The 24,868-nt window shown below is 35.2% G+C and overlaps 1 protein-coding gene and 1 long non-coding RNA gene across 4 annotated transcripts in view; one reads left to right on the top strand and one right to left on the bottom strand.

The window, feature by feature from the left end:
• The window catches only part of LOC132667572 (uncharacterized), a 33,255-nt gene extending 15,834 nt beyond the window's left edge, over positions 1-17,421 (bottom strand). The window contains exons 1-2 of one of the 2 annotated variants that reach the window (XR_009605236.3): positions 17,348-17,421; positions 6,465-6,645 (exon numbers count right to left, since the gene is read on the bottom strand). This is a non-coding gene — a long non-coding RNA (uncharacterized LOC132667572). The remainder of the gene's footprint in view (positions 1-6,464; positions 6,646-17,347) is intronic. The other variant, XR_009605237.3, reaches the window with a different exon arrangement.
• CEP85L (centrosomal protein 85L) overlaps positions 1-21,048 on the top strand; it is a 164,592-nt gene extending 143,544 nt beyond the window's left edge. For both annotated transcript variants that reach the window (XM_060616511.3, XM_060616510.3), the window contains 3 exons: positions 13,476-13,583; positions 15,541-15,772; positions 20,841-21,048. In XM_060616511.3, coding sequence (XP_060472494.1) covers positions 13,476-13,583; positions 15,541-15,772; positions 20,841-21,004 — 504 coding nt within the window. In that variant the 3' untranslated portion in view covers positions 21,005-21,048. The remainder of the gene's footprint in view (positions 1-13,475; positions 13,584-15,540; positions 15,773-20,840) is intronic.
• The last annotated feature ends 3,820 nt before the right edge of the window (positions 21,049-24,868 follow it).

Below are 24,868 nucleotides of genomic sequence, written 5' to 3'. Positions count from 1 at the left end.
TCTCCCCACCCCCCTTTCAAAAATAAATAAACATTAAAAAAAAATCTTTCCCCTTAACTGCCTAGTCTTTTCCCCACCTGTTTACATAAGGAATGGCCAGCCTTACTTCTGTATAGATTATGGTGTCCTTCCTATATGCTATAGCTGTTTTTAATTTCTTCAAATTCCTTTGCATAACACAAAAAAATACCTTATAATGAGGTATCTTAGAAATAAAATGTTATTTGCAAAGTAACACAAAATACATTATAGTGAGTGATAGTAGAGCTTTCCAGCCATTTTTTTAAACATGAATTAATACAGTTACTTTAAAAAACTTTTTTTTAGAGTTTATTTATTTATTTATTTAGAGAGGGTGCAAGCAAGGTAGAGGCAGAGAGAGAGACTCCCAAGCAGGTGTGGAGCTTGATCCCACAAACTAGGGGATCATGACCTGAGCTGAAATCAAGAGTTGGTTCCTTAACTGACTGAGCCACCAGGTGCCCCGAGTTATACATTAAGCTATCAGTACAATATTAAATTTATTGTAAAATTTCACTGCTATTACAATTTGCATATTCTTTGTTCATCCACAGTGCCAGGAAGTTCTTCCATTTTAGAGGGTTTAGTAGACAAAACGAATGTAGTATTAGTAGAATGTCATGTTTCACTACTTCTTTATGTCCCTGCAAACTATTGAGATGACCAAATTTGTTCAAATTCCATTTGGCTGACTTTTGGAGTATTGCATTGCCTTGGGTGTAAGCAGGTTATTCTTACAGTTTAAATTTATGACAAAAGAGAAAAATGAAATCCCTTGCCATATTCATTTTTTGTCCAATTTATAGGAGATAAAAATAAGGCATTGTTACAGAGTTGAAAGTGCTATATTTAAAATACAGCTGTGGCTTACCACTATGTACCAGAAGTCAAATAAATACATAGCTGGTTTAGATTTATTGATTCTGATGTTGGGGAGAAATCAGTCTTCTCTTAATTATATTTGTTGTTGAATATAGAAAGGTAGTACTTTATGTAAAAGTATCCTGATTTTGAAACTGAGTTTAGTGCTGTAAAAATACAGATTTGTCTACTATTTTGTTCACCCATCAAGGTGATGTTAATAGGCATCTAACTTGTTTATTCATTGATCCTTTAGAAATAATGCTTTTGTCTACATTTATGAAACCAGTATAGCTAAACTGGTTTCATAAACTGGTTTCAAAAACCAGAAGTTTTTCTTCTGTCAGTGTACAGTATAAAAAGATATTTTGTAATAGAACATTCCCCATCATTTCCATAAATGTGACTTCAGTCGGAATGTGAATTAGTTCATTGGGCATTGCCTTCCCTCCTATTTATTCCTTAAAAGCACGTTTCACCTGCATAAATAATCCTGTTTCCAGTGAGCTGTTATCATTTTTGTATAACTATTATAAGCTTTCCGCAGAGGACATGCAGAATAAAAAAGTTTGTTAGATATACTTGTTTTTCCTAACATACTGAAATTGTTTCTTCACTGAAAGAGTTTTCCCATTTAAATTGACCTGAGTTGACAGCTATCAATGAACATTGTAACATAAAAGATACAATAATGCTTTAAGGTCATTAAGACTGTTCACTTTTAAAGGCATGGTTGGAACCACCAATCTCAAAACTGTAACAGCCTGTCCTATTTATATCACTTCAAGAGAACATGTTTTCACAGCCTCCAAAGATTTTATTCCAATATTTAGCAAGTCTCTCTTAAAGCCTTCATCCAGCAGGTTTTCTTAGTAGAAACAGTGGGAAAATGGATCATAAACCTTTAGAATGTCTTATAAGCAGAATTTAACTTTCCTTTAACCTAAATAGATAAATTGGTTTAATATTTTCACTTTATTATTATGTGATGTTTACCTCCTGTTTTTATGTTATCCTAGTTTTGTGATGTGACCTGACATGAAGTTCTTCCTTCCTAGTTTTTTTTTAAATTTTTAAAACATTTTACCTTTGTGAAATTGCTTTTATAATGCATGAAAAGCTAAAAATATTCTGATCATAAATTAATACTAATTTTTGAAAAACCTAGCAACCAAACAGTGTCTTTTATCAAAGGAAAAGTAGTTTTTAAAAAAATAAGCTTTCTTGCCAATGTTTGTACTTCTAAAGAGAACAGTCTTTCATGTACATGCAGGCCTGTTACATGCACATTATAGTTGTTAATTAAAATGTGAAAAACATAAAAGAGGTGCCTGTAACTTCTGAAAAATTCTTTGTGTCTAAGGTGGGGAGCTCTGAGGCAGGAAGAGAGACCACTCACTTGAATCAAGAAGGAATGTTCTCGAGCTTGTGTGCTATGAGTGGTCACCAAAGCTGTATGAACATTCACATTATTTAGATTTCTGGGCCCCACTGAGAACCCGATGACTCAGTATCTCTGGGGTGAATCTTGAAATCTGCACTGTTAGCATGTTCCCTGGGCAGTTCTTCCTTGGCCTGGCAGCATCCTCCACTTGGTGCCAGTAGGAAGTGTGGTCAGGGTCCTTGGGAGGGAGGGGGGCGGGGGGCCTGGGGCTCCTTGCTCCCAAAGTGGGAATTGACTGGGAAGACTGAGATTTAAAAGAAAAAAAGAGAGAGAGAAGTAGTTCTGAGAAACCTGGGTGTGTTCTTGACATGTTTAAATTGTTTTGGTAGTTCTTGCTTATAAGCCTGAAAGCAGATCAAGAGCTTACGAAGAGGAACCTGGCAGGTTGTTTTTTCTTTATATTGTGCCAATTTTTAAATAACAGCTTTACTGAGATAGAATTCACATAGTCTGCAATTCACCCATTTAAAGTGTACAATTCAGTAATTTTTAGTATGCTCAGATACATGGAACCAAGACCGCAGTCAATTCTGGAACCTTTTTATCACCTCATAAACCCCCTTCCCTTTAGTTGTCACTCCCTTAAACCCTGTTTCCTCCCCATCCATCTCAATCACTAATCTACTTCCCATCTTTATAGATTTGCCTGTTCTAGACATCTCATATAAATATAATATGTGATCCTTTGTGACTCTTTCCTTGACCACACATTAACTGCCAGCTGATTGCTCTGTTGCTTTCAGTGATGCCCTGTGGTATAAATTGCTTCACAGACCAAAGTATTCTGGTTCCTTTGGAAGAAGAGCTCCTTAGGTTAATGTTTGAGATTCTTTTCTGTTCCCAGGAGTGCTTGTCCCAGGTATTTCTTTGTCTTTTTCTCTCGAAGAATCTCACCAGCCAGTAGTTTAGCCTGTACCTTCAATGAATCTAACAGTTTCCTCCCAACTCCCTTTTGCCACAACCTTCACTGTTTTTGAGAGTGCCCTTAGGCCTGAACTTCACAGTCGGCTGCACATGAATTCAGTTCCTTTAGAGAGACATTTAGAGCTCTCTATTCTGTGGCTGGCTTCTCCCCAGGCAAAATCTTTGAGCCAGGTCAGTGCTGGTGGGAACAATGTCAAACTTCTGAGTGACTCCAGAAGGTAAACACTCGGTGGAAGGAGAGTGGGCAATAGCTCTAGATCTTGGCTTGCCTTTCCCAGTGTGGAACCCCTGCCACAGAAGCCAAAGCAAGAGCAGTCAGGTCCCCAGTACTCTCCACAGTGCTGTACCCAAGGTAAAGCCTCAGTCCGTGAAGGAGCCTGGGCAGAAAGGGAGTCTCCACCTTTTGGCTGTACTGGTCTGGAACTTAGCCTCAGGTGCAGGTAGCAGAGGGCAGGAAGAGAAATGCTGATATCAGCCCCTCCTGGGAAGATAGCTCTCCGCTGGGGAGCTAGGGACAGAGAGCCCAGTGTGTTACTGGCTGTCCCAGTCGGAAGTGAAATTTCCATCTCGCTGAGAGCTGTGAGAACATAAAGATGGAGTGGGTTTTGGTTCAAATATTATAGACTTTGCTGTTCTTTCAGTAGATTTTCTCGAATATATGTTTATTCATTTGCTGTGTGCTCTTAGGGCCATTTCCAGAAACTTTAAATGTGCTCTTTTATAATTTTCACTGAGGAGTGGGTCTGAGGGGCTCCTCATACTGTCATGCAGGAAGCAGAATTCTCAGACAGATTTTTTTGAAAGTTAAATCAGGTAGTAAGGTGATAGTTAAAGGAATTTGAGCTATACATGGTCTTGGATTATTATAAACAAAAACCTAAAAATAGCAGTTTTAATTGTGTTTGTGTATTCCTTATTTTTTTATCTTAGAGTTTATAAGTATTTTGAAAATTCTTAATTTTTTAAATGTTTATTTATTTGAGAGAGAGAGAGAGAGAGAGAGAGAGAGAGAGAGAGAATCTGAAGCAGGCTCCAGGCTCTGAGCTGTCAGCACAGAGCCCAGTGCAGGGCTCAAACTCACAAACCATGAGATCATGACCTGACCCCCCAAGTTGGACACTAATCGACTGAGCCACCCAGGCGCCCCTGAAAATTCTTTTTATTAGTATGTAGGAAGGAGGAAAATTGTTTCTCCACAATTAGGCTAAAGTGAGAAATGGAGCCCCTAATAAGTGCAGAGGTATCAGTGATGATGCTGATGAGGAAGATATTACATGGCACAGAAACTGTGCTTCTGATTATATTTACTATTTCTAAACCTCAATAGTAAGCTTACAAGGTAAGACAGAGCATCTTGTTATATATGATATAGCCAAGATTTAAAGAGATATGCCTAAGGTCTCAGCTCCAGTTCTAATAACTGTCTGACCTCAGTTTGTGCTCTTGGCATTGCTCCTGGCTGCTTCAAAGGGAAGCATCCCAAGAGAAAGGAAGAAAGGCACAAGAGGTTAGTTTGATATCTTCCTTATGTAAGCCTTAGGGGAAAGACTTGTTTTAAGGGTCTTCTCCAGGCATGAAAGATCTTAAACTGGAGCATGTCAGAAAACTAGCCTTGTAGAACGCACCTTGTGTTCAGTTGCCTAGAAGTAGAATTTGGAAATTTTGCCTCCAAAGTGAAATTTTTACTGTATTACACTCTGCAATATGGTAGTATTATTAGCTCCTTGAGATTCAGTAAAGTGCCTGGTTTTGTTTTCTGATATATTTATTTAAGAGTTTTGTAATAGGTACACTATGCTCTTTGAATAATCCTTATCCAAATGAACACTAGTACAGTATAGTATAGTATAGCATACTCACTATTTTTGAATGAATGAATATAGCCTTTTACTTAAAAACTAAATTGGGTTTTAGTTATTTTCTCATCTTTTTTTTGTTCAATAACTTTAACTGAGTTTCTACCGTGGGCCAGGCATTCTTCTGGAGGATAACTAGTGAACAAAGCAGACCAAAAACCTTTGCCCACAAGAAAATTAAACCCACAGTGCTGAATTGGAATAGGCTCTTATTTTTTCCAGCTTTATTGAAGTATGATTGACAAAGTTGTAAGATATTTAAAGTGTACATCATGATGATTGGTTATAAGAAATGGGCTCCTTTTAATAGTATAAGAAGAATTAGTGATTATTGCATAAATATTTTGTACCAAGTGAAAGTCATTTAGGCTTTTGGTTTTAAGCAAAAAACCAATTCACTTTAGCCTAAGCAAAAACAGAACCACTGTGTAGAAAGAACGTAGCGATACTGTGGAACCCATCAGAAGGAATAAAACCAGGCTTCAGGAAAGAAGAGGCTTTGTTGCTTCTCTCATTGCAGTGTGTCTCATTCTCTTCTCTCTGTGCACACAGACTCCCTTTATTCTTTAGCTCACATAGCAGCCTCTTACATTCTGTAGTTCATTTCCAATCATGAAGAGATGAACTCCTAGACTCTGCATCCCAGGTTCTCAGGTGTGGTTAAGTGTTCACTCTGCTTGATTCAGTGAGCTATACCTGAGAGGTGCAGAATTCTTAAAATATGGCCGCTTGTGACTTGTGGGATTTGAGACTAGGCAGGCACCCAAAATGTCTGTATACACACTGCATAATTTTCACAATACCTTACAAGTTTGGAAATTCTTTCTGATGAACTTGGAACCTAGAAAGGTTGAATAACTTATCCATGGTTGCACAGCACATAGGGTGTAGACCCAGAACCTAGTTTTGTGTTACTACAAAATCTTATGCTGTTACCATTAACTCTATACCTTTTTTTTTTTAACTGTTAACTTATTTTTTATTCAGATATGTAACATATTAGTTTCAGGCGTACAATCTAATGATTTGTTATTTTATATATTGTGAAATGATCACAATAATCTAGTTTATGTCCATCACCACATAGTTTACTTTTTTTTTTTTTTTTTGTGATAAGAACTTTTAAGATCTATTCTCTTAGTAATTTTCAAATATAACTGTAGACATCATGCTGGACAGTACATCCCCAAGGCCTTATTTTATAACTGGAACTTTATACCTCTTTACCCCTTTCCCTAATTCCACTTCCCACCCCAACCATTAATTTATTCTCTGTTATCTCTGAGGATTTTTTGTTTTTTTTTTATTTCATAGGTGAGTGAGATCACATGGTATTTGCCTTTCTCTGTCTGACTTACCTCACTTACCATAATGCCCTCAGGGTCCATCCACCTTGTTGCAGGTGACAAGATTTTCTTGTTTTGTATTGTTGGATTAATATTCCATTTGTATAAACCAGATTGTATATATCACACATTCTTGATCCATTCATCTATCAGTGGATAGTTTGTTTCCATGTCTTGGCTGTTAGAAATAATGCTGCAATGAACATGGGGGTGCAGATATCTTTCTGAGTTAGTGTTTTTCAGAAGTAGAATTGCTGAATCGTATAGCAGTTGTATTCTTAATATTTTGAGGAACCTCCATACTTGTTTCCTTAGTGGTTGCACGAGTTTACATTCCCACCAACAATGCACAAGGGTTCCCTTTTCTCCACATCCTCACCAGAGCTTGTTATCTCTTGTCTTTGATAATGGCCATTCTAACTATGTGAGGCGATATCTCATTGTGGTTGTGACTTGTATTTCTCTGACAGGTAGTAATGTTAAGCACTTTTTCATGTACTTGTCGGCCATCTGTGTATTTTCTTTGAAAAATGTGTATTTAGAATTTCTGCCCATTTTTTAAATTAAAAAAAAAATTTTTTTTGAGAGAGAGAGGACGAAGAGCAAGGGAGGGGCAGAAAGAGAGGGAAAGAGAGAATCCCAGCGTGGCTCCATGCTGTCGGCACAGAGCCTGATGCAGAGCCCGAACTCAGCAAACCGTGTGATAATGATCTGAGCCGAAATCAGGAGTCAGAAGCTTAACCAACTGAGCTATCCAAACGCCCTCATTTTACTTCATGTTTTATCAGATTTTTTATTGTTTTTGTTTGCTAATTAAGTTCTATGAGTTCTTTGTATATTTTGGATATTAACCACTTAACAGATATGATTTGCAGTTATTTTCTCTGATTTGTTAGATTGCCTTTTCATTGTGTGTGTGTGTGTGTGTCTATGCAGCAGCTTTTTAGTTTGATGCAGTCCTCCCATCTTTTTATATTTTTGTTGCCACTATTTCTTTTTTATCTTATGTATCCATTAACAAACTATCACAGTTAGTTGTTTCTACTACTTTTTTGTTTTAACCATCATACTACCCTTATAAGTGATTAACCCACCACCCTTATAGTGTTATTTTGAATTTTACCATATATTTACTTTTACCATTGAGATTTATACGTTCACATGTTTTCCTGTTACTAATTAGCACCCTTTCATTTCAGCCTAAAGAAGTCCTTTGAACATTTCTTGTAAGGCTAGTCAAGTGGTGATAAACTCTTTCAGCTTTTGCTTGTCTGGAAAACTCCTTTTTTTTTTTAAGTTTTGTTTTTTTTTTTAAGGTTTATTTTTGAGAGGAAGAGAGTGTGTGCGAGTTAAGGAGGGGTAGAGAGAGAGGAGGAGAGAAGTGGGATCAGAGGCTCCGAAGCGGACTCTCTACTGTCAGCATAGATGCAGGATTCAAACTCATTAACCATGAGATCATGTCCTGACCCCAAGTGGGAAGCTTAACTGACCAACAGCCACCCAGGTGCCCCTGGAAAATTCTTTATTTCTCCCTCATTTCTGAAGGACAACTTTGTGGGGTTAACTATTTTTGGTTGACAGTACTTTTAACTCTTTGAATAGATTTTGCTGCACCCTCTGGCTTACACAGTTTCTGCTCAATATCTGTTGAGAATTTTGTAGGGGTTCCCTTGTATATAACAAGTTGTTTTCCTCTTGCTGCTTTTAGGATTCTCTCCTTGTCTTTAAGTTTTGAATTTAATCATAATGTGCCCCTTTGGGTCTCATTGGGTTCATCATATTTGGAACTCTCTTGGCTTCTTAGCTCTTGATGTCTCTTTCCTTCCCCAGGTTAGGGAAGTTTTCAGACATTATTTCTTCAAATAAGGTTTCTGTCCCTTTTTCTTCCTTCCTGCTGGGACCCTGTAATGCAAATATTGATTTGCTTAGGATTGTCCTTTCAGTCCCTTAAGCCATCTTCATTCTTCTACTTGTTGCTATTCTGATTGAATGAAGTCTGCCCTGTCTTTGAGTTCACTGACCTTTCTTCTGCTTCATTTAGTCTGCTGTAGAATCCATCTGTTAAATTTTTAGTTAAGCTATTCTACTCTTCAGCTCTATGACTTCTACTTGGTACTTTCTTATATATTCTATTTGTTGAAGTTCTTACTTTGCTCATGCATTGTTTTGCTGACCTTGGTGAGAATCTTTATGACTACTATTTTGAACTCACTTATCTTTGTTTCATTAAGGCCTTTTTCTGAGGTTTTCTTATTCTTTCATTTGGAATATATTCCTCTGGCTCTTTTTGACTCTGTCAAAAAGTTTTTTGACTGTGTGGTTGTTTCTATGCATTAGGTAAAACAGCCACCTCTCCTAGTCTTTAAGGAGTGGCCTCATTTAGGAGATGATCTTTCTTTTAACTAGTTTTTCTAAAGATGTTGATGGGGACCTGGGTGGCTCAGTCAGTTAAGCATCCGACTCTTGATTTAGACTCAGGTCATGATCTCATGGGTTGTGAGATCAAGCCCTGCATCCGGCTCTGCACTGACAGTGTGGAGCATGCTTGGGATTCTCTCTCTGCCTCTCCCCCACTTGCTCGTGCACATGGCATACTTGCTCTCAAAATAAGTAAACATTAAAACAAAAGAAAAACTATTTAAAAATAAAATAAAAGGTGTTGAGAAAAAATATCAATTTCATTCAGAGAATGCATTCCCCTTGTTAATGCTTTGTAGATGCCATTATTACCTTTCTGTTACGTACACATGCCTCTTACCGCTATCTCTAATGCTAGTAGCACCATGATCTTACCTTTCATGTATAGTTACGTAAGCTGTTACAAGAATAGTGGTATTTGTACTAATGGAATCATAACAGCATGAAACTCTGTATCTGTTCTCAATAAATTCAAACTGATTTACTTATGCCCTATATCTAGATCATTGAAATACATACAATAAAATTTTAAATGAAAAAATTTTAGAAGAACTTTCTTTTTAAAGTTTTGTTATTTTCTTGTTTTATTTAACTAGACACAATAAATTTAACATCTGTAACATAAATCCTATTATAATAAAGATATAGGCAGACTAGTAGGCTAGTGTATAAAAATTGGACAAAGTACCTTATTAGAAGTTTTCTTTCTTATAATTTAGGGGGATACGTTTAATTGCATTTGTGATATTTAAGTTAAAGTTTATTGTGCAGACATGTAAAATGCTTTCAAAAAGTTGTACCATATTTCAAAAAAGGTCTGTTTCTTTCCTAGAATTCTGTACCTGTATTTGTCTTAGTGATCTTGCCCAGTCCCATGGCTTTGCATGTAATGTGTCTGCTCACTACTCCCTAAGTTCTTCCAGCTCATAATTCTTCCTGACCTTACAACTTGTATATCCAACTCCCTACTCAACAGTACCACTTGACATATCAGACATAATAAATCCAAATTGAATTTCTTTCCTTCCCCAAAGAGAAAATAGTAAAACCTACTCTACCATCCATGTTCAGGCCCTTCTCTATTGATGGAAAATTTTTCCTTCCATTTGTTCACTCCAGAAACCTTAGACTTACCCTTCTCTTCTGCCTCATATTTGTGAGCAGATCTTATTACCTTCAAAATATATCTAGCATCTGACTTCTCCTGACCACCCTGGTCCAACACATCTTTATTCTCCATATGAATTATTTCTGCCTGCTTCCATCCTTGGTTGCCTGAAGTCTATTCTCATCAGCCTGAGTGACCTATTTAACAAAAACCAGATCATGTCATGTCTCTTCTCAGAATCTTTCAATGGTTCCTCATTTTTTCCAAAGTAAAAATCAAAGTTTTTTCACTGGCTCAGCAGCCTTACACAATCTGTGCTTTCTCTGACTTCATCTTTTACTATTTTCTGCCACCCTGGCTCTCTGGATTTTTCTCAACACAGAAGACACCATCTGGCTCAGAACCTTTGCACTGACTGAAACACACTGTAGATATCTATGAGATGCAGTCTTTCACCTCCTTCAAGCCATTGCTCAAACATCACCTTTTTTCCATGAGCCTATACTCTGCTCCATTTGCGATCTCCACCTCCTCTCCCTTGCCATGCTGAATTTGTTCTCCAAAGTGCTAGTCAATTTCTAATACAAAATACTATGTAACTTATACATTGTTTATTTTCTTTGATCTTTTACTTCCTAGTAAAAGTTATGAAAGGGCCAGAGTTTTGACTGTTTATTCACTGAGGCATCATCATCCAGTGCACAGACTGGACTGTGCTTGGTTATAATTTTTGCTAAATGAATGATTGCATGAAGAAATGTATTTGTGAAACTCTTGTATGGTGTTTTTGTGTGTGGTGTGTGTGTGTGTGTGTGTGCGCGCGCGCACATATAGGTGCATTGTTTGGGATGGAGTTGTGTGTGTTTATATAGTAAAACTGCTAACATAAGTTTTTAATCAAAATACTTTCTCTTAAACCGCGTTTGTGGAATACATGATATTTATTGGTGAAGGCACAGCTGTCTTTCCTTCATTTAAGCTATTTTGTTTATGGGACAAAAGATAGCATTTCTAGATATTTAGATCAAAACAACAAATGTTTTTAAAACCATTTTTCAACTTTAAGAATGATTGTGATAGGGGTGCCTGGGTGGTTCAGTTGGTTAAGTGGCTCAGGTCATTATCGCATAGTGTGTGAATTCCAGCCCCACATCAGGCTCTGTGGTGACAGCTCAGATCCTGGAGCTGTTTCAGATTCTGTTATCTCCCTTTCTCTCTGCCCCTCCCCCACCCTCTCTCTCTCTCAAAAATGAATAAACATTAAAAAAATTTTCTAAAAAGAATGTGATAAATATATATAGGTTAGTAACTTAGAATTTTTAAAAGATGATTAACTGGAAATTTATAGACATACTGTAGACATTTGAAAATTAAAGTTTTTAATGTTAGTAATCCCGTTCTAAGATTACTAGAAATTTTCCTTTCTCTTTTTTTCTTAAGCTTTAAACATATGCTTTTTCATACAATTTAGGATAGAGAAATAATCTTATAGATAGAATGTTGTGTCAGACAGCTATGGCACTCATACCCTCATATTAGTCTAGAGGTTATACAACATATGGTCCTTTTAGGATAAGTTTATCTGTGAACTCTTTCCCCTATTAAAGGACTGTTTCATAAGTACCCTGAACCCAACCAACATAACAAACATCTTAAGCTTAATATATTTCCCAAATCCAGATTTTTTTCTTATGAAAAATAGCACTAATGCCAGACATTTCGTATTTAATCTGATGGAGACAATTGCCTGTTTCTTCACTGATTTAAATTTAGTCTTATATATGAACATGTTAGTCAGATTTGCTTGCTAATTATTAATCACATTCAGTATGACTGAACTGGTAAAAATATAAAACACTAGATTACATTATAGTATTGTGAAAATGCCTCTCAGGGTCAGATTTTATTGTTAAAATGTTAGATTTAGAGTAGCTTAACTGTTATGCCTTTCCTCCACAATGCTAATAAGATAGTCAAAAATCTTAAGAAAATTTAGGATAGATTCTAGATTCCAGTCAGATAATCTTGTTATGCCTGTAAGCTTAGATCTTCAGCCAGATAAATAAATACATATCATTCAAATAGGTTTTTGGTTCATTCACATGCAGTTACAAAGGAATTTCAGAATCCATGTGACTTTCTGCTGTGAGGTTAAATTTTGTGAGATATAAAGTTTTCCCTGGAAGGAAATACACTTGTTATAGAGCTTAATTCACTTTTCTTTTTTTAATGTTTATTTTTGAGGGAGAAACTGTGCACAAGCTGGGTAGGGACAGAGACAGAGGGAGACGCAGAATCCAAAGCAGGCTCCAGGCTCCAAGCTGTCAGCATAGAGCCCAATGCAGTACTCAAACCCATGAACTGGGAAATCATGACCTGAGCTGGAGTCAGATGCTTAACTGAATGCGCCACCCAGGCACCCCAGAGCATAATTCATTTGTAACCAACTTATGAGTTATTAAATTTAAAACAATTTTTTAGAGTTTAGCAAACAAATCCAAGTAATAAGCTACAAAGTTGAATATCTGTTACTAAGAAATCTGCTTTATATTTACAGAATCTTATCTCAACCCATGGTGACAGCTATCTTTTTTTATTCTAGCCAGAGATAATATGAGGGGGGGGGGGTGAACCTTCATAATGTATTGTGTACTATTTAAGCAGTCAGCATGCTGAAGTAGTTTCAGAATTGGGACTAAATAAATATAGTCCTGAGAGGGGGGCGGAAAAAGAAATCTCTTTTCTTGTCAAATATTTATTGATCTTGTGATTTCACAAAAGGAAAAAGTGTTAATTAAAACCTCTAGAAATCACTGATAACTACAGAGTTTATGGCAAGTTTATCTTTGGTGTGTGGCTGAAAATCAGACTTAGCAGCTGAAGTGACCCAAGTACTCTTAAAATATCCTATATACTGTTTTGGTACACTCAGAATTTTATTACAATGGATAATTTATAATTTATAGAGTTAAGAAGAGATTCATTTATCAAAGTCCCATAATAGACCTTTGGCCTGAATTCATCATATTCACTGCTCAGAATACCATACACTGAGAGAAGTGTGTTTAGCTATGTTTCAAATGATAGAAAATGAGGATGGTCTTATGATCTTATTATCTTGTATTTTATTAACCACAAGAAAAATGGGGTGTGGAGCATGGGAGGTATAGATTTGCTAAAACACTCTGAATACATGAACAAAAAATCAGTTAGTAAGAGCTGTTTGTAACATAGCATTCAACACCAGCTGCTTTAGGTTTAACATGTTTTACCCAGACTGTCGACTTTCTTGGTAAAGATGATATTTGTTTTTTCCTTTGTTGTCATCCACTCTAGATGCAGTAAGGGTTGTTTGAAAATGAAGGCTTCATCTTCCAAGGGGTGGGGGAGGACAGATCCCAAAGTATTTCAGAGCCTGTATTCCTGTCTACCTACCTGACTGCATTTTGCTTTTAGCATTAACAACATTCTCTGCTTTCCAATTCTCTTTATTCTAGTCTATGCAAGGGAAACTTTCTAAAGAAAAATTGACTACTCAAAAGATGATGGAAGAGCTGGAAAAGAAAGAAAGAAACCTACAGAGATTAACAAAAACATTGCTTGATGTGAGTAAAAAAAAATTCAAATTGCTGTCAAAGAATGATTCAGTACTTAAGTTAAAGCACATGCTTATTTTGTATATATCATGGAATATTTTTAGTTGAAGACTGGATTTTGATATGTCAGTTAATTAAATCCATTAGGTTTCTTACAAAGTTATAATCAAAAAGGTAAACTTTTATTTTTTTCATGTCTTAGAATACACCTCCACAGACTTAACTATAACAGTCAAATGCTATATAGAGATTAGGTCCCAAAGTAATTGAATAAAGTGTAAATTGAATATAAACAAAATTATCCTTGAAAATCCTTAAGAAGGGTGCAATGTTAACACTTCATCATTGGAACAGATTATACTTTCTTCACTTAATTATAAGCTGACATATATGGCTTACATTATACAGAAAATACTTACTTTAGTTTTTTAACTCTAATCATGACATTTTGCTTCTAAATACCCAAGAATGCATCTCCAAAAGTTAGGGACATTTCCTGTACAAACATACCACCATTGTCACACCCAGTAAGAATAATGTTCCTCGATATTGGATAATACCTAGTTTATAATAAAATTTCCCCTTTGGGAAATTCAAATGCTTTTTATAATGACAGTTGAAACTAGCATTCAATCAAAAGAGACCATGAGTTGCATTTTATTTTGTCTTATAAATCTAAAGTTTCTCATTTTGTTCATGTTAGTGACTTGTTGACAAGCCTGGGCCTGTTGTCTTATAGAGTTACAGATTGTCAGACCTAGATTTGCCTGATTGCCTCCTCATGGTGTCATTTATCTTGTTCTTTACCCCTTCTATTTCTTATAAGCTACAAGAAGAACTAAAGATGTCAGTAAGTCAAGTCAAACATTTTTTTGTCATTAATACTTTGTAGGCATTGTTCATATCATCAAACTATATATGTTTGGTTATACCACTGTAAGTGACAGAAATACTGAGTTCACCGGGTTAAAATGGTTAAAATAACAGACTTATTCTTCCCTTTGTTACATTATGGCCTCTGCAAACAGTAGGTAATGTGTGGAGAGCTACTTAGGTAACTGTGTGAATATGCGGTTTATTAGCACCCTTTCCCTTGATGGTTTTCGTATTCACTGGTGATAATTGTGTGGATCATTACGTGATTAAAATCATATTTTTTCCTAGTTATTTTTATATTTATTAGCTGGCATTCATCTATTAAAAAATCTTTTCCTCATCAGTGCAAGCTATTTGGTAATTTTTAAATAGAGTTCCAACTCGAAAGCTTTATATTGTCTCTAATTAGCAGTTTTCAGGATGAAGAGTAGATAGATGGTGAAGTTTGGGGGATAAGGTGAAGGTAGCTTTTTCTGAGTATGATAATTTATGAGTTCATATTGATATTTCCAATTCGGATTTCACAATTCAAGATTATTAGGGGTTTTGTTTCCTTCTTTGATTTTATACTTGTATTTCTTTTTCTCTTTTGCTGAAACTTTTGGTACCTGTCAACATTAACAAAACATAAAAACTTTTTCCTCAGTTTGCAACAGATAGTTTAAAGTAACTAAATCATTATCCCTACTAACAGTAAAACTATAGCATGAGGTCTAAAATTTCTTCATAGGTCTTTTTGTTCTTGGGATAAATCTCATCATAAAAAAACACATACATAACCCAGATGCTTATCAGGTGATGTTATATGATATGAGATGCTCCTAGACACTGAATCTGGATTTGTTGCCTTTCTCAGGTTTACCCTGGGGCATGAGATGGTCCAGAGGAACCATTAAATCATTTTCACTGTTTAAATTCTTTTTCTTTTTTTTTTTTCCCTACTGTGTGTATGCAGTTAAACTTGGTTAATGTGAATGTAATAGGACTCTATCATTTTGTTTATAGATGGTGGGAAATGTTAACCTGTATGTCCTTTGAGTACCTTTCTCTGATCTAACAACCTGATTTTTGTTTTCTTTATGCGTTGCAGAACCAAAGACAAACAGAAGAGACGTGCTCTTTATTGGATCAAGGCCAGGAAGGAGACCAATCCAGGCAGCAGACAGTACTCACTAAATGGCCACTATCTGATTTGAGTGTGATTGATCAGCTGTTCAAGGAAATGTCCTATTGTTTGTTTGACTTGAAGGCATTGTGTAGTATTCTTAATCAGCGTGCTCAGGGCAAGGAGCCTAATCTTTCCTTATTACTGGGAATCAGATGTAAGTGGCTGATGCCTTGTCCTTACTATATCGCTTAGCAATTAGAAACCTGTCTTCATGAATCAGGAATTTCTGACTGCCTTTTTTCTATTTGTTTTTATGTCCTTTCCTACTTAGATTTATAAATCGCTGAATAAATCTGTAGGTGTGTAAATAACCGTTATTACTTCATTATCCTTATAGAAGTGATCAGGTTCATAGTTGATTCAGACTGCCACTTGGCAGACTGCCTGTGTGGATGAGCTCTGCTGAATCTGTTAATATGTGACTGGAGTGGTAGTTAGGGGTGATTTCCTGGTTACTCTTCTAAAAGCAATGATTCTGTTTGCTTTCATGTGGTAATTCTCTAAGTTAATGACCCAGCCATCTGTCTGCGTTAAACTATTTGAGAAAAGATACTCATTTGCTTTCCTATGCAGTGTATGTTCTATGGCAATGACTTAATATATGTACCAGTGCTGTCACAAGAGCTGGTTTTCATGGCCCATGTATCTGTTGCCCTTGTCATGCATACATTCTGACTTTGTCCCTTTCAGTGTGTCACCCACCCATTATCCCTCAGTTCCAACCTTCTCCACACATAGTTGTGAGAGAGCTGCCCCAGGAATATCTTAGAGTCCTTTTGTGCTACTTTTGCAGAAACACACATCTCCGCTTGTGGTTCTAAAGCATTATGATATTGACATATGTTGGTCTCTTTTTAATACAGAAGAAATGGACATAAGTAAAGAGATATGAATGGAGTAAGACTTTTAAGTATTATGCACCTACCATGTTGTATTGAGCAGTTATCTAATAATATGGTTAATAATGTAACTAGACTGGGAACTAGTTTTATTTGCAGTTTCATCAAAAAGATTCCACCATCTGGCATCATGATAGTTGTTTTGGCAAACCAAGTAATACTGTTGATCAAAGTATATCCCTTTTTAAATGAAACTGTAACTGTGCTCAGAGATGTCAGTAGAGTTTTCCCTTCCACTTCATAGATGTGTATGTACACACATGAGTGTGGGTATGTAAAAAATATTTGAAAGTTTAAGTATATTCACTCACTCAGGAAGTAATTTTTAAATGCCTTATACGGTCCAGGTACTAAGATGCTGATAATGCAATTGAACACTGCCCTTGCCCACACATAAACTACTAGAGCATTGTGATGAGTACTATAATTGAGATATGGACAGAGGATGGTGGGAGCCTAAAGGGAAAACTAATTAAGTCTACCTGGGAAGGGCTGTGAAGACTCCGTGGGTAGCTGGTGTTTGGGTTGAATCTTAGAGGAGGGAGAATTTGCCAGGTGAACATGGGGTGGTTTAGTTAGCAGTGATCTCTCAGAGCAACCAAAAGCTCACACACAAAAGGCTTATTTTCTTCACCATTTTAGAGCTGGTCACGCCTTCAGTTCTTTTGTAACCTTCTGCATTTGTATTCTCCTGTATAGTATTTGTCAACCTTTCCAGTTATCAGATTAAGAGAGATTTCCAAATGTGAATGAAAGGAAGACTCAAGAAGTTTGCCACATTCACCTCCCAGTGTATACCCCTTCCAGTATTTAAAGTTTATACTCCTTACCTTATAGTTTGGTACTGTGAAAATCTGACCAGACTGTTCACTTGTCAAAAACCAGTGGATTATTTTGAATCTCCTCACTCCATCCACTGTCCATTGATGCTTTTCATCCCACCCTTTTTTGTAAATGCGCTGCTACCATGGTTTCCATGACTTTGTTCTCTAGGTTCTGCTTCTATCTTTATGACTGCTTAGTCTCAGTCTTCTGTGGAATTCTCTGCCACTTAAATATTGGTGTCTCCCATAAATCTTTTGTTGTTGATTGTTTGTTTCTTTTTTTAAATTGGATTATTTGTGGGGTTTTTGGTACTGGGTTGTATAAGTTCTTTATATATTTTGATATTAATCCTTTATCAAATATATCATTTGCAAGTATCTTCTCCCATCCAGTAGATTGTCTTTTGTTTTATTGGTGGTTTTTGTTTTGTTGTGCAAAAGCTTTTTATTTTGGTATAATCCCAACATTTTGATTTTGCTTTTGTTTCCCTTGCATATTTAGAAACATGTTTCTGTGGCTGATGTCAAAGAAATACTGCCTATGTTTTCTTCTAGGAGTTTTATGGTTCCAGGTCTCATATTTAGGTCTTTAATCCATTTTGAGTTTATTTTTGTGTGTGGTCTAAGAAAGCAGTCCACTTTCATTCTTTGGCATGTAGCTTGTCCAGTTTTCCCAACAACATTTGTTGAAAAGACTGTCCTTCTCCCCCATTATATATTTTTGCATCTATTATCAAAGATTAATTGACCATATAAGCATAGATTTATATCTGGGCTCTTTGTTCTGTTGATCTATATGTGTCTGTTTTTGTGCCAGTACCATACTGTTTTGATTACTACAGCTTTGTAGTAATACACCTTGAAATCTGGGATTGTGATACCTCAACCTTTGTTGTTCTTTCTCAAGATTTCTTTGGCTGTTTAGGATCTTTTGTAGTTCCATACAGATTTTAGTATTGTGCTAATTCTATGAAAAATGTCAGTATTTTGACAGGGATTACAGTAAATCTATAGATTGCTTTGAGTAGTATGGACATTTTAACAATACTAGTTCCAATTTATGAGCTCAGTACATCTTTCCATTTGTTGGGGTCATCTTCAATATCTTTCATCCATGTTTTATAGTTTATGGTGTACAAGTCTTCACCTCGTGGGTTAAGTGTATTCCTAGGTATTTTATTCTTTTTGATGCAATTGTAAATGGGATTATTTTCTTAATTTCTCTTTATGCTGCCTCATTATTGGTGCATAGAAATGCAACATATTTCTCTATATTTCTATAATTTTGTATCCTGTGACTTTACTGAATTAATCTATCAATTCTTTGGTAGTCTTCAGGGCTTTCTGCAAGTAGTGTCATCTACAAATAGTGAAAATTTTACTTCTTCCTCAACAATTTGTATGCTTTTGTTTCTCTTTTTGTATATTTTTCTCTGAGTAATATTATCCACATTCTTTAGTTTTCTGTTAGCACCGTACCTTTGACCCATATGGACGTTTATCTCTTACCCTGCCTAGAATGTTCCTTCTGGGCTCTTGACTATACTAACCTTACGTTAGAACCAGCTCTTCCATAGGCATCATAGACTCACTATATCCAAAACATAAACTATCTTTCTTCCCTCCCTAAACCTGCTCCTCCTCTCAGTGAGTAGCACCACCATCCACCTATCATCCCAACCTAGAATTTTATCTTCCATCCTGCTCCTGCTTTTATCTGTGTGTTTCCTGTGCCTAGTTCCTAATCCCTACCCAACTTATGATGGTTAGGCTGTATCATTTCTACCGGTCCTTCCTAGCATTCGTTCCTACCATTACAACTCCATTGCACTGTTGCCTTAAATAAAGCTTTCAGATTCCTTTATCTGCACTGTCTAGCCCACTTTCCCCCACTAATGCATTTTTTCACATTGCTGCCAGAGTTCATCTAACCTAATGGTGATTCTGATTTCTTAATACTTACAGTCCCCAAAATAGAGATAGGCAGCTCCCACGTGCCTCTTCCAACCTTGTTTTGTGGCACTTTCCTCTCATAATTTGTACTCTCCCATTTTAGAGCTGGTTACTGACTTTTTTTTTTTTTTTTTTTTGAAGTTCCTCAGATTCTTTGGTTTTCTGCCTTTATACATACCTTTGTTCATTCTGCTTCCTTGGCCTATCCAGTGAACCTGTACCCTTTCCAGTTAAGCTTCTTGTCCTCTTCTTTGTGCCACTGTAGCTTGTGTATGGTGCTAGGTCTCTCACAGTACTTGACTGTGCTTATTTGTTTATGAAAGTGCATGTAAATCATTAAGAATAAGCCACTACATCCATTATTTTGCTGGCCTCAGCATCTAGCATAGTGCCTGGATCATGTTCAGTTAGTGTTTGTTAAAATAATAAATAAGTTAACCTGACTCTTACGCCTCCAGTAAGCTACCAGTGCCAATGATGGTAGAAGGAAAGACTTACTTTACAGTTATTGGCTCCGTGTGCTTTTAGGTTGAGATGTGCTGACAAAGAAAGGAACTGATGAAAATAATTAAAGCTAGCTGACTCAGGGCCTCACCCTGTATATATATATGCACACACACACACACACACACATATATATATATATATATATATATATATATATATATATATATATGGTAAGTATATATATATATAAGTATATATGGTAAGTATATATATATAAGTATATATATATATATACTTATATATACATGGTATATATGGTGTATATATATACATATATACATATATAAATATATGGTATGTATATACATATATACATATATAAATATATGGTAAGTATATATATATAAGTATATATATATATAAGTATATATATATATACTTACCATATATATACATATATATATACATGGTATATATGGTATATATATACATATATATGTACATATATGGTAAGTATATATATATATAAGTATATATATATATATATATATATATATATATATATATATATACTTACCATATATGTACATATATATGTATATATGTGTGTGTATATATATATATATATTATATATATATATATATATATATATATATATATATACACTTAACCATATATTTTGGAAATTTGTGTTTCCATGTCAATAAACCCACTTTGCAGTCTATAAAAATTTAAGCTATCACCCCTGAAAACAGAAGTGATTTTCATATTTTTGTCAAGTCAGAAGAAATGAATGCTGTAGTTGAGCTTGATGAGAGCTATTAGAGCATGTTTTTTCCTACTTTGGGAATACTGTCATCCTTTAAACATGTTGAACATTTGTATTACTATATAGGTTTAATGCGACTTAATTAGCAAAATTTTAACAGGACTAAGTAGTAAGATCTATTTAATAGTGAATGATACATAATTTAAACCTTAGCCGGACTCGTGTTCAGCATATGGCATTATATTTCTACTTATAATTAAGTTTAAAAATCCTAAAGTGACTTTATTTGGAAAAGTTTGAGACATTCTCTCCATATTTTATTTCCACAGCAATGAACTGTTCAGCTGAAGAGACTGAGAATGACTACAGCCCAGAAACACTCACTAAAAAATTGTCAGATGTATGCCAGTTACGGAGGGACATTGACGAATTAAGGACTACAATATCAGACCGCTATGCTCAGGACATGGGAGACAACTGCATTACCCAATGATCAACTATTGGTCCCACAGCAATAATGACCTATTGTTAAATGCTGCTGTGTTACAGTTCTTCATATTTCTTTTTAGGAGCCATAATGGAAAGTCACAAGTGACATATCGCTTACACATAGGATTTTTTTCCGTAAATTTGTTTTATTGGGATGAGAAAGGGGGTTTGATGAGGTTTCAAAGGGGCTCATCTAATCAGGCCAAAAGAATGACTTACTATTTGAAAAATGTGATAAAGTGTTTAAGAAAAAAAAAAAAAATCTGTATTCTCAAACTACTGATCGTAGGACCAAGCTGTGAAGAGTGCCCTTCAGATAATGGGGTAGGATTTTTTTATCTGTAATTGTGTGTGTGTGTGTGTGTGTGTGTGTGTGTGTGTGTGCGCGCGTGCGCGCGCGTGCAGGCGTGTGTGTGTGCATGTGTGTTATTCACAAAATTATAAGGATTTCTAGGGTCAAAGCAAAGCTTCTAAGAAAGGCACACACTGTTTATTCTTGTATTTCTTTTCTTTCATGTAGAAGCTTGTGTTGTACTTTGGGGTTTTCAAGGGCTGGCTGAACAGGAGTATTCAACAGCAGGCAAGTGTTTTAATAGTAGTACAGCTGGCAAAACCATTTGTATTTTGAACAACCACTGTGCTGAGATGATGAGGTTGTGGGATTGGGTTGATTTTAGTACTGTAGATAGGTCAGCTATTTTTCCAGAGTGATTGTGGATTGCCTTAGAGGTATGAAATTTTGATGTGATGATCTTTTTCATTAGCATTGTAATTTATATATCACAAGGCATTTTAACATAATCTGAACTAATTTTAACATGTCCCTTACTATTTACAATTACTATTTACTTACATATATCAATGTAAACAAAGCCATAAAGAATTAATGCAAACCTTCTAAGGCTGTTGTAAAAGAAGGATTAACTGAAAAGTCACTCTGGAACAGTAGTTTATTTATCCAATTCTCAAACGTTTACATTTCAGGAGTTTTGTATATGTTTTAAAGTTTTAAAACATAAAGTATATGTTTTAAGAAAAGCCAGTCTGTATTCTTTATATCTGAATTATCACTAACATAAAATTTAAACCAGGTGATGTTTCAATTCCATTTATTAAGTAAAGTACATTAAAAACAGGGTTTTTCATAGAATACAAACTTGACCAGGTTAGTTCTTCTTCAGGAATACAGGATATATCACTATGAAATGCAACTGATTGTTAAGTAGACACAATTATTTAAACTTCCAAATGAGTATATTCCTGTTTTAGTTGGTATTTTGGAAGGACTATGTATTTTAATGCCTTTAGAGCATTTATTGCATTCTTTTGAATACTTATAGCAATCATTGTCCTTTACAAACTGGTTTGTTTTCTTGATGCAACCAGGTCTCATACAGGTCAAGACTAAATAAGAGAGAGAAGGAATAAGGGGTGGTAATCAAGCAGGAAAATACTGTTTGGGGCAAGAACAGATCATGTGTCTGGTTTTTGTTTTGTTTTGTTTTGTTTTGTTTTGTTTTGTTTTGGGTTTTTTTTGCCAGGCTTAAATACTGGTATAAAGGCTGCTCCTAGAAAAGATTTTTCTTAAATATTTTCAGCAGTGAAAACATATGTGGGATAAGAACTTCAAGGAAACTACCCACGAAGACATTCAGTTCAAAATTTGGCTTATATGCAGTGCTCAGTAAGTTATTTTAAGGTTATGTTGCAACAGTCAGTTATAATACATTGTAAGGACATCAGACTTTGTTTCTGTTCAGTGCCTGAGTATTCCTTACTCTTGCTTCTTAGGATCTGGGCACTAAGAAATCAGTGCATTATAGTGATTCTGTATCCCAAGGTCCCTAACTTAATAAGGAAAAGTCACTGGTAAGAACGTGGCATTCTAATGTGTTCATTTGTTTTCTTAATGTTGGCGGTTTGAAGACAATCAGGGAGCAGTAAAGTTATACCAAAAATCTGATGCAAAGAATTCTGCCTTGTAAAAGTATCTAGAAAAATGGGCCTTTACAGTAAAATAGATAATAACATCTGAAAGAGATAAGAGATATGCAGCACACATTTTTACATTCTCTCTGAATAGAAATCCCTACCCTTATCCCCAGCCTCCACGGTTTGGGAAATAAAGGCACCCTAAGTGATAGTGCTAATGCACATAAGTAATCGCTGATTTGGGTCACTCGGTTCTTAATGTCTTTGAGGTTTTTTAGTATATGTTTTGGGGTTTTATGGTTATTGTTGTTTTAAACAAACTTTTGGTCATTTGTTTTAATATACTGTAGATACATTTTTGTTTTCTGGCTTAGGATAAAATAATTTGATTTTTTAAACAAGTTTTCTAAAACTTACAGAATTTGACTTAATTTATTTGTCTTGAGATAAAAATGTTTTAACTTAGTAAAAAATTGACAAACTACTACTGATGTATTTCAGTTTCCAACATGTATACTCCCCCATAAATAAAAAAGGGAAATAAGATGTGATAGTTCAGGTATAACTCTGAATTACAAAATGTAATCTCTTGGAGTCTGGAGTTTGTGAAGGGACCTAAATAATAAGTAGAAAGCCTTGGAGGGAATTGGGGGTGGGGGGTAATGAAACTAGTAGTAGTCTAATTTGTCAGCATTTAATTTTTATTTTATTTTTCAGAAAATTGCCCTCTCCCTAGATAACCTTTTGTGTTAGAATGTAGTAATAGTGATATCTCATTGAAAGCAAAGATTTTACTATTAGGTCGAGTAAGATGGGCAGATAGAAACACTGTAGTGTCTTATCCTAGTTTAAACTGGGATGTTCTTAGAAGTTATTATACTGATATATACCTGAGATGAAAATTAATCTAAATTTTGAAGTTAAATCTATTTGAAAATTTCCTTGTATGTGAAGAAATTTTAATTATGCTTCTGTGAATTAAGTGCTTATCTTCTTAGGAAATGTCTTATGCAGTATTAACATTTATTATTGATCTGCTGGGTTTTGAAGTTGAGTTTATTCTGCCCCAGTCACACTAAAGCAAGGATAAAGTAACAGTATCTCAATAAAAGACCCAGTTACCTATGCAGATAAAATTAACTGAATCAAAGGCACAATAGTTGTCTTTTCATTTGATGTCCAAAAAGGATGACTTTAGTTTAACTTAATAAATTTTCAGTGGCCTCTAATTTTAAAAGCTCAAGTGTTGACTGGGTAAGTCATGCCTGAATTTTTTTTAAGTGTGGCCCCTTCTTATGTTTGAAATGGGGTTCAATATTTAATATTAACAATATTATTTTTTAGTGAAACTTATTTTGGTCATGACAGCTTATTAAACTGAATTAGACTTCTTTCAGTAACTTGTTGGAGACAATCTCAAGGGCCGGAAAGTGTTGCTAAAATGGATATTGTACATTTCTGACTCACTAATGAGCTTATAAATTAATTTTGTCATAGTTCAAGACATTAATAGAAATCTCTTAGAGGATATTTTCAAAGAAATCTGTATTGGGAAAATGTTCTTTCGATATCAGTAATAGTTCATTGAATAACTTAGCAGCGGAGAACTTGGACTATATTTTTACATAGCATAGTTCAGCTCATGCACACCTTTAGTTTGGATTATTGGTATTCTTTTATGTAAATTTCTATCATTGTAGATATGTAATTATAGTAAGAAGCAGTTCTCATAACCTTGCTCAGACTATATCGTTTGAAACTGCCAATAGCTGTAGCTCTCAGAGCCAAAGTTAATTCATTTTGTTTCTTTCCATTTGGGGCAAATTTTGGTGTTCACAAAACAAGAAAAATGATTTCCTATTTGATTATAAAGAGTATAATTTCTAACCTACCCCAAGTTGCCGTGGTGGCATATTACTGTATGATAATATTATAC

This window comes from Panthera onca, chromosome B2 (genome assembly GCF_046562875.1).
Source record: "Panthera onca isolate mPanOnc1 chromosome B2, mPanOnc1 haplotype 2, whole genome shotgun sequence".
In the NCBI taxonomy this organism is placed as follows: domain Eukaryota; kingdom Metazoa; phylum Chordata; class Mammalia; order Carnivora; family Felidae; genus Panthera; species Panthera onca.
The sequence above is the reverse complement of the archived record's forward strand: the minus strand, read 5'-3'. Positions and strand labels throughout refer to the sequence as shown.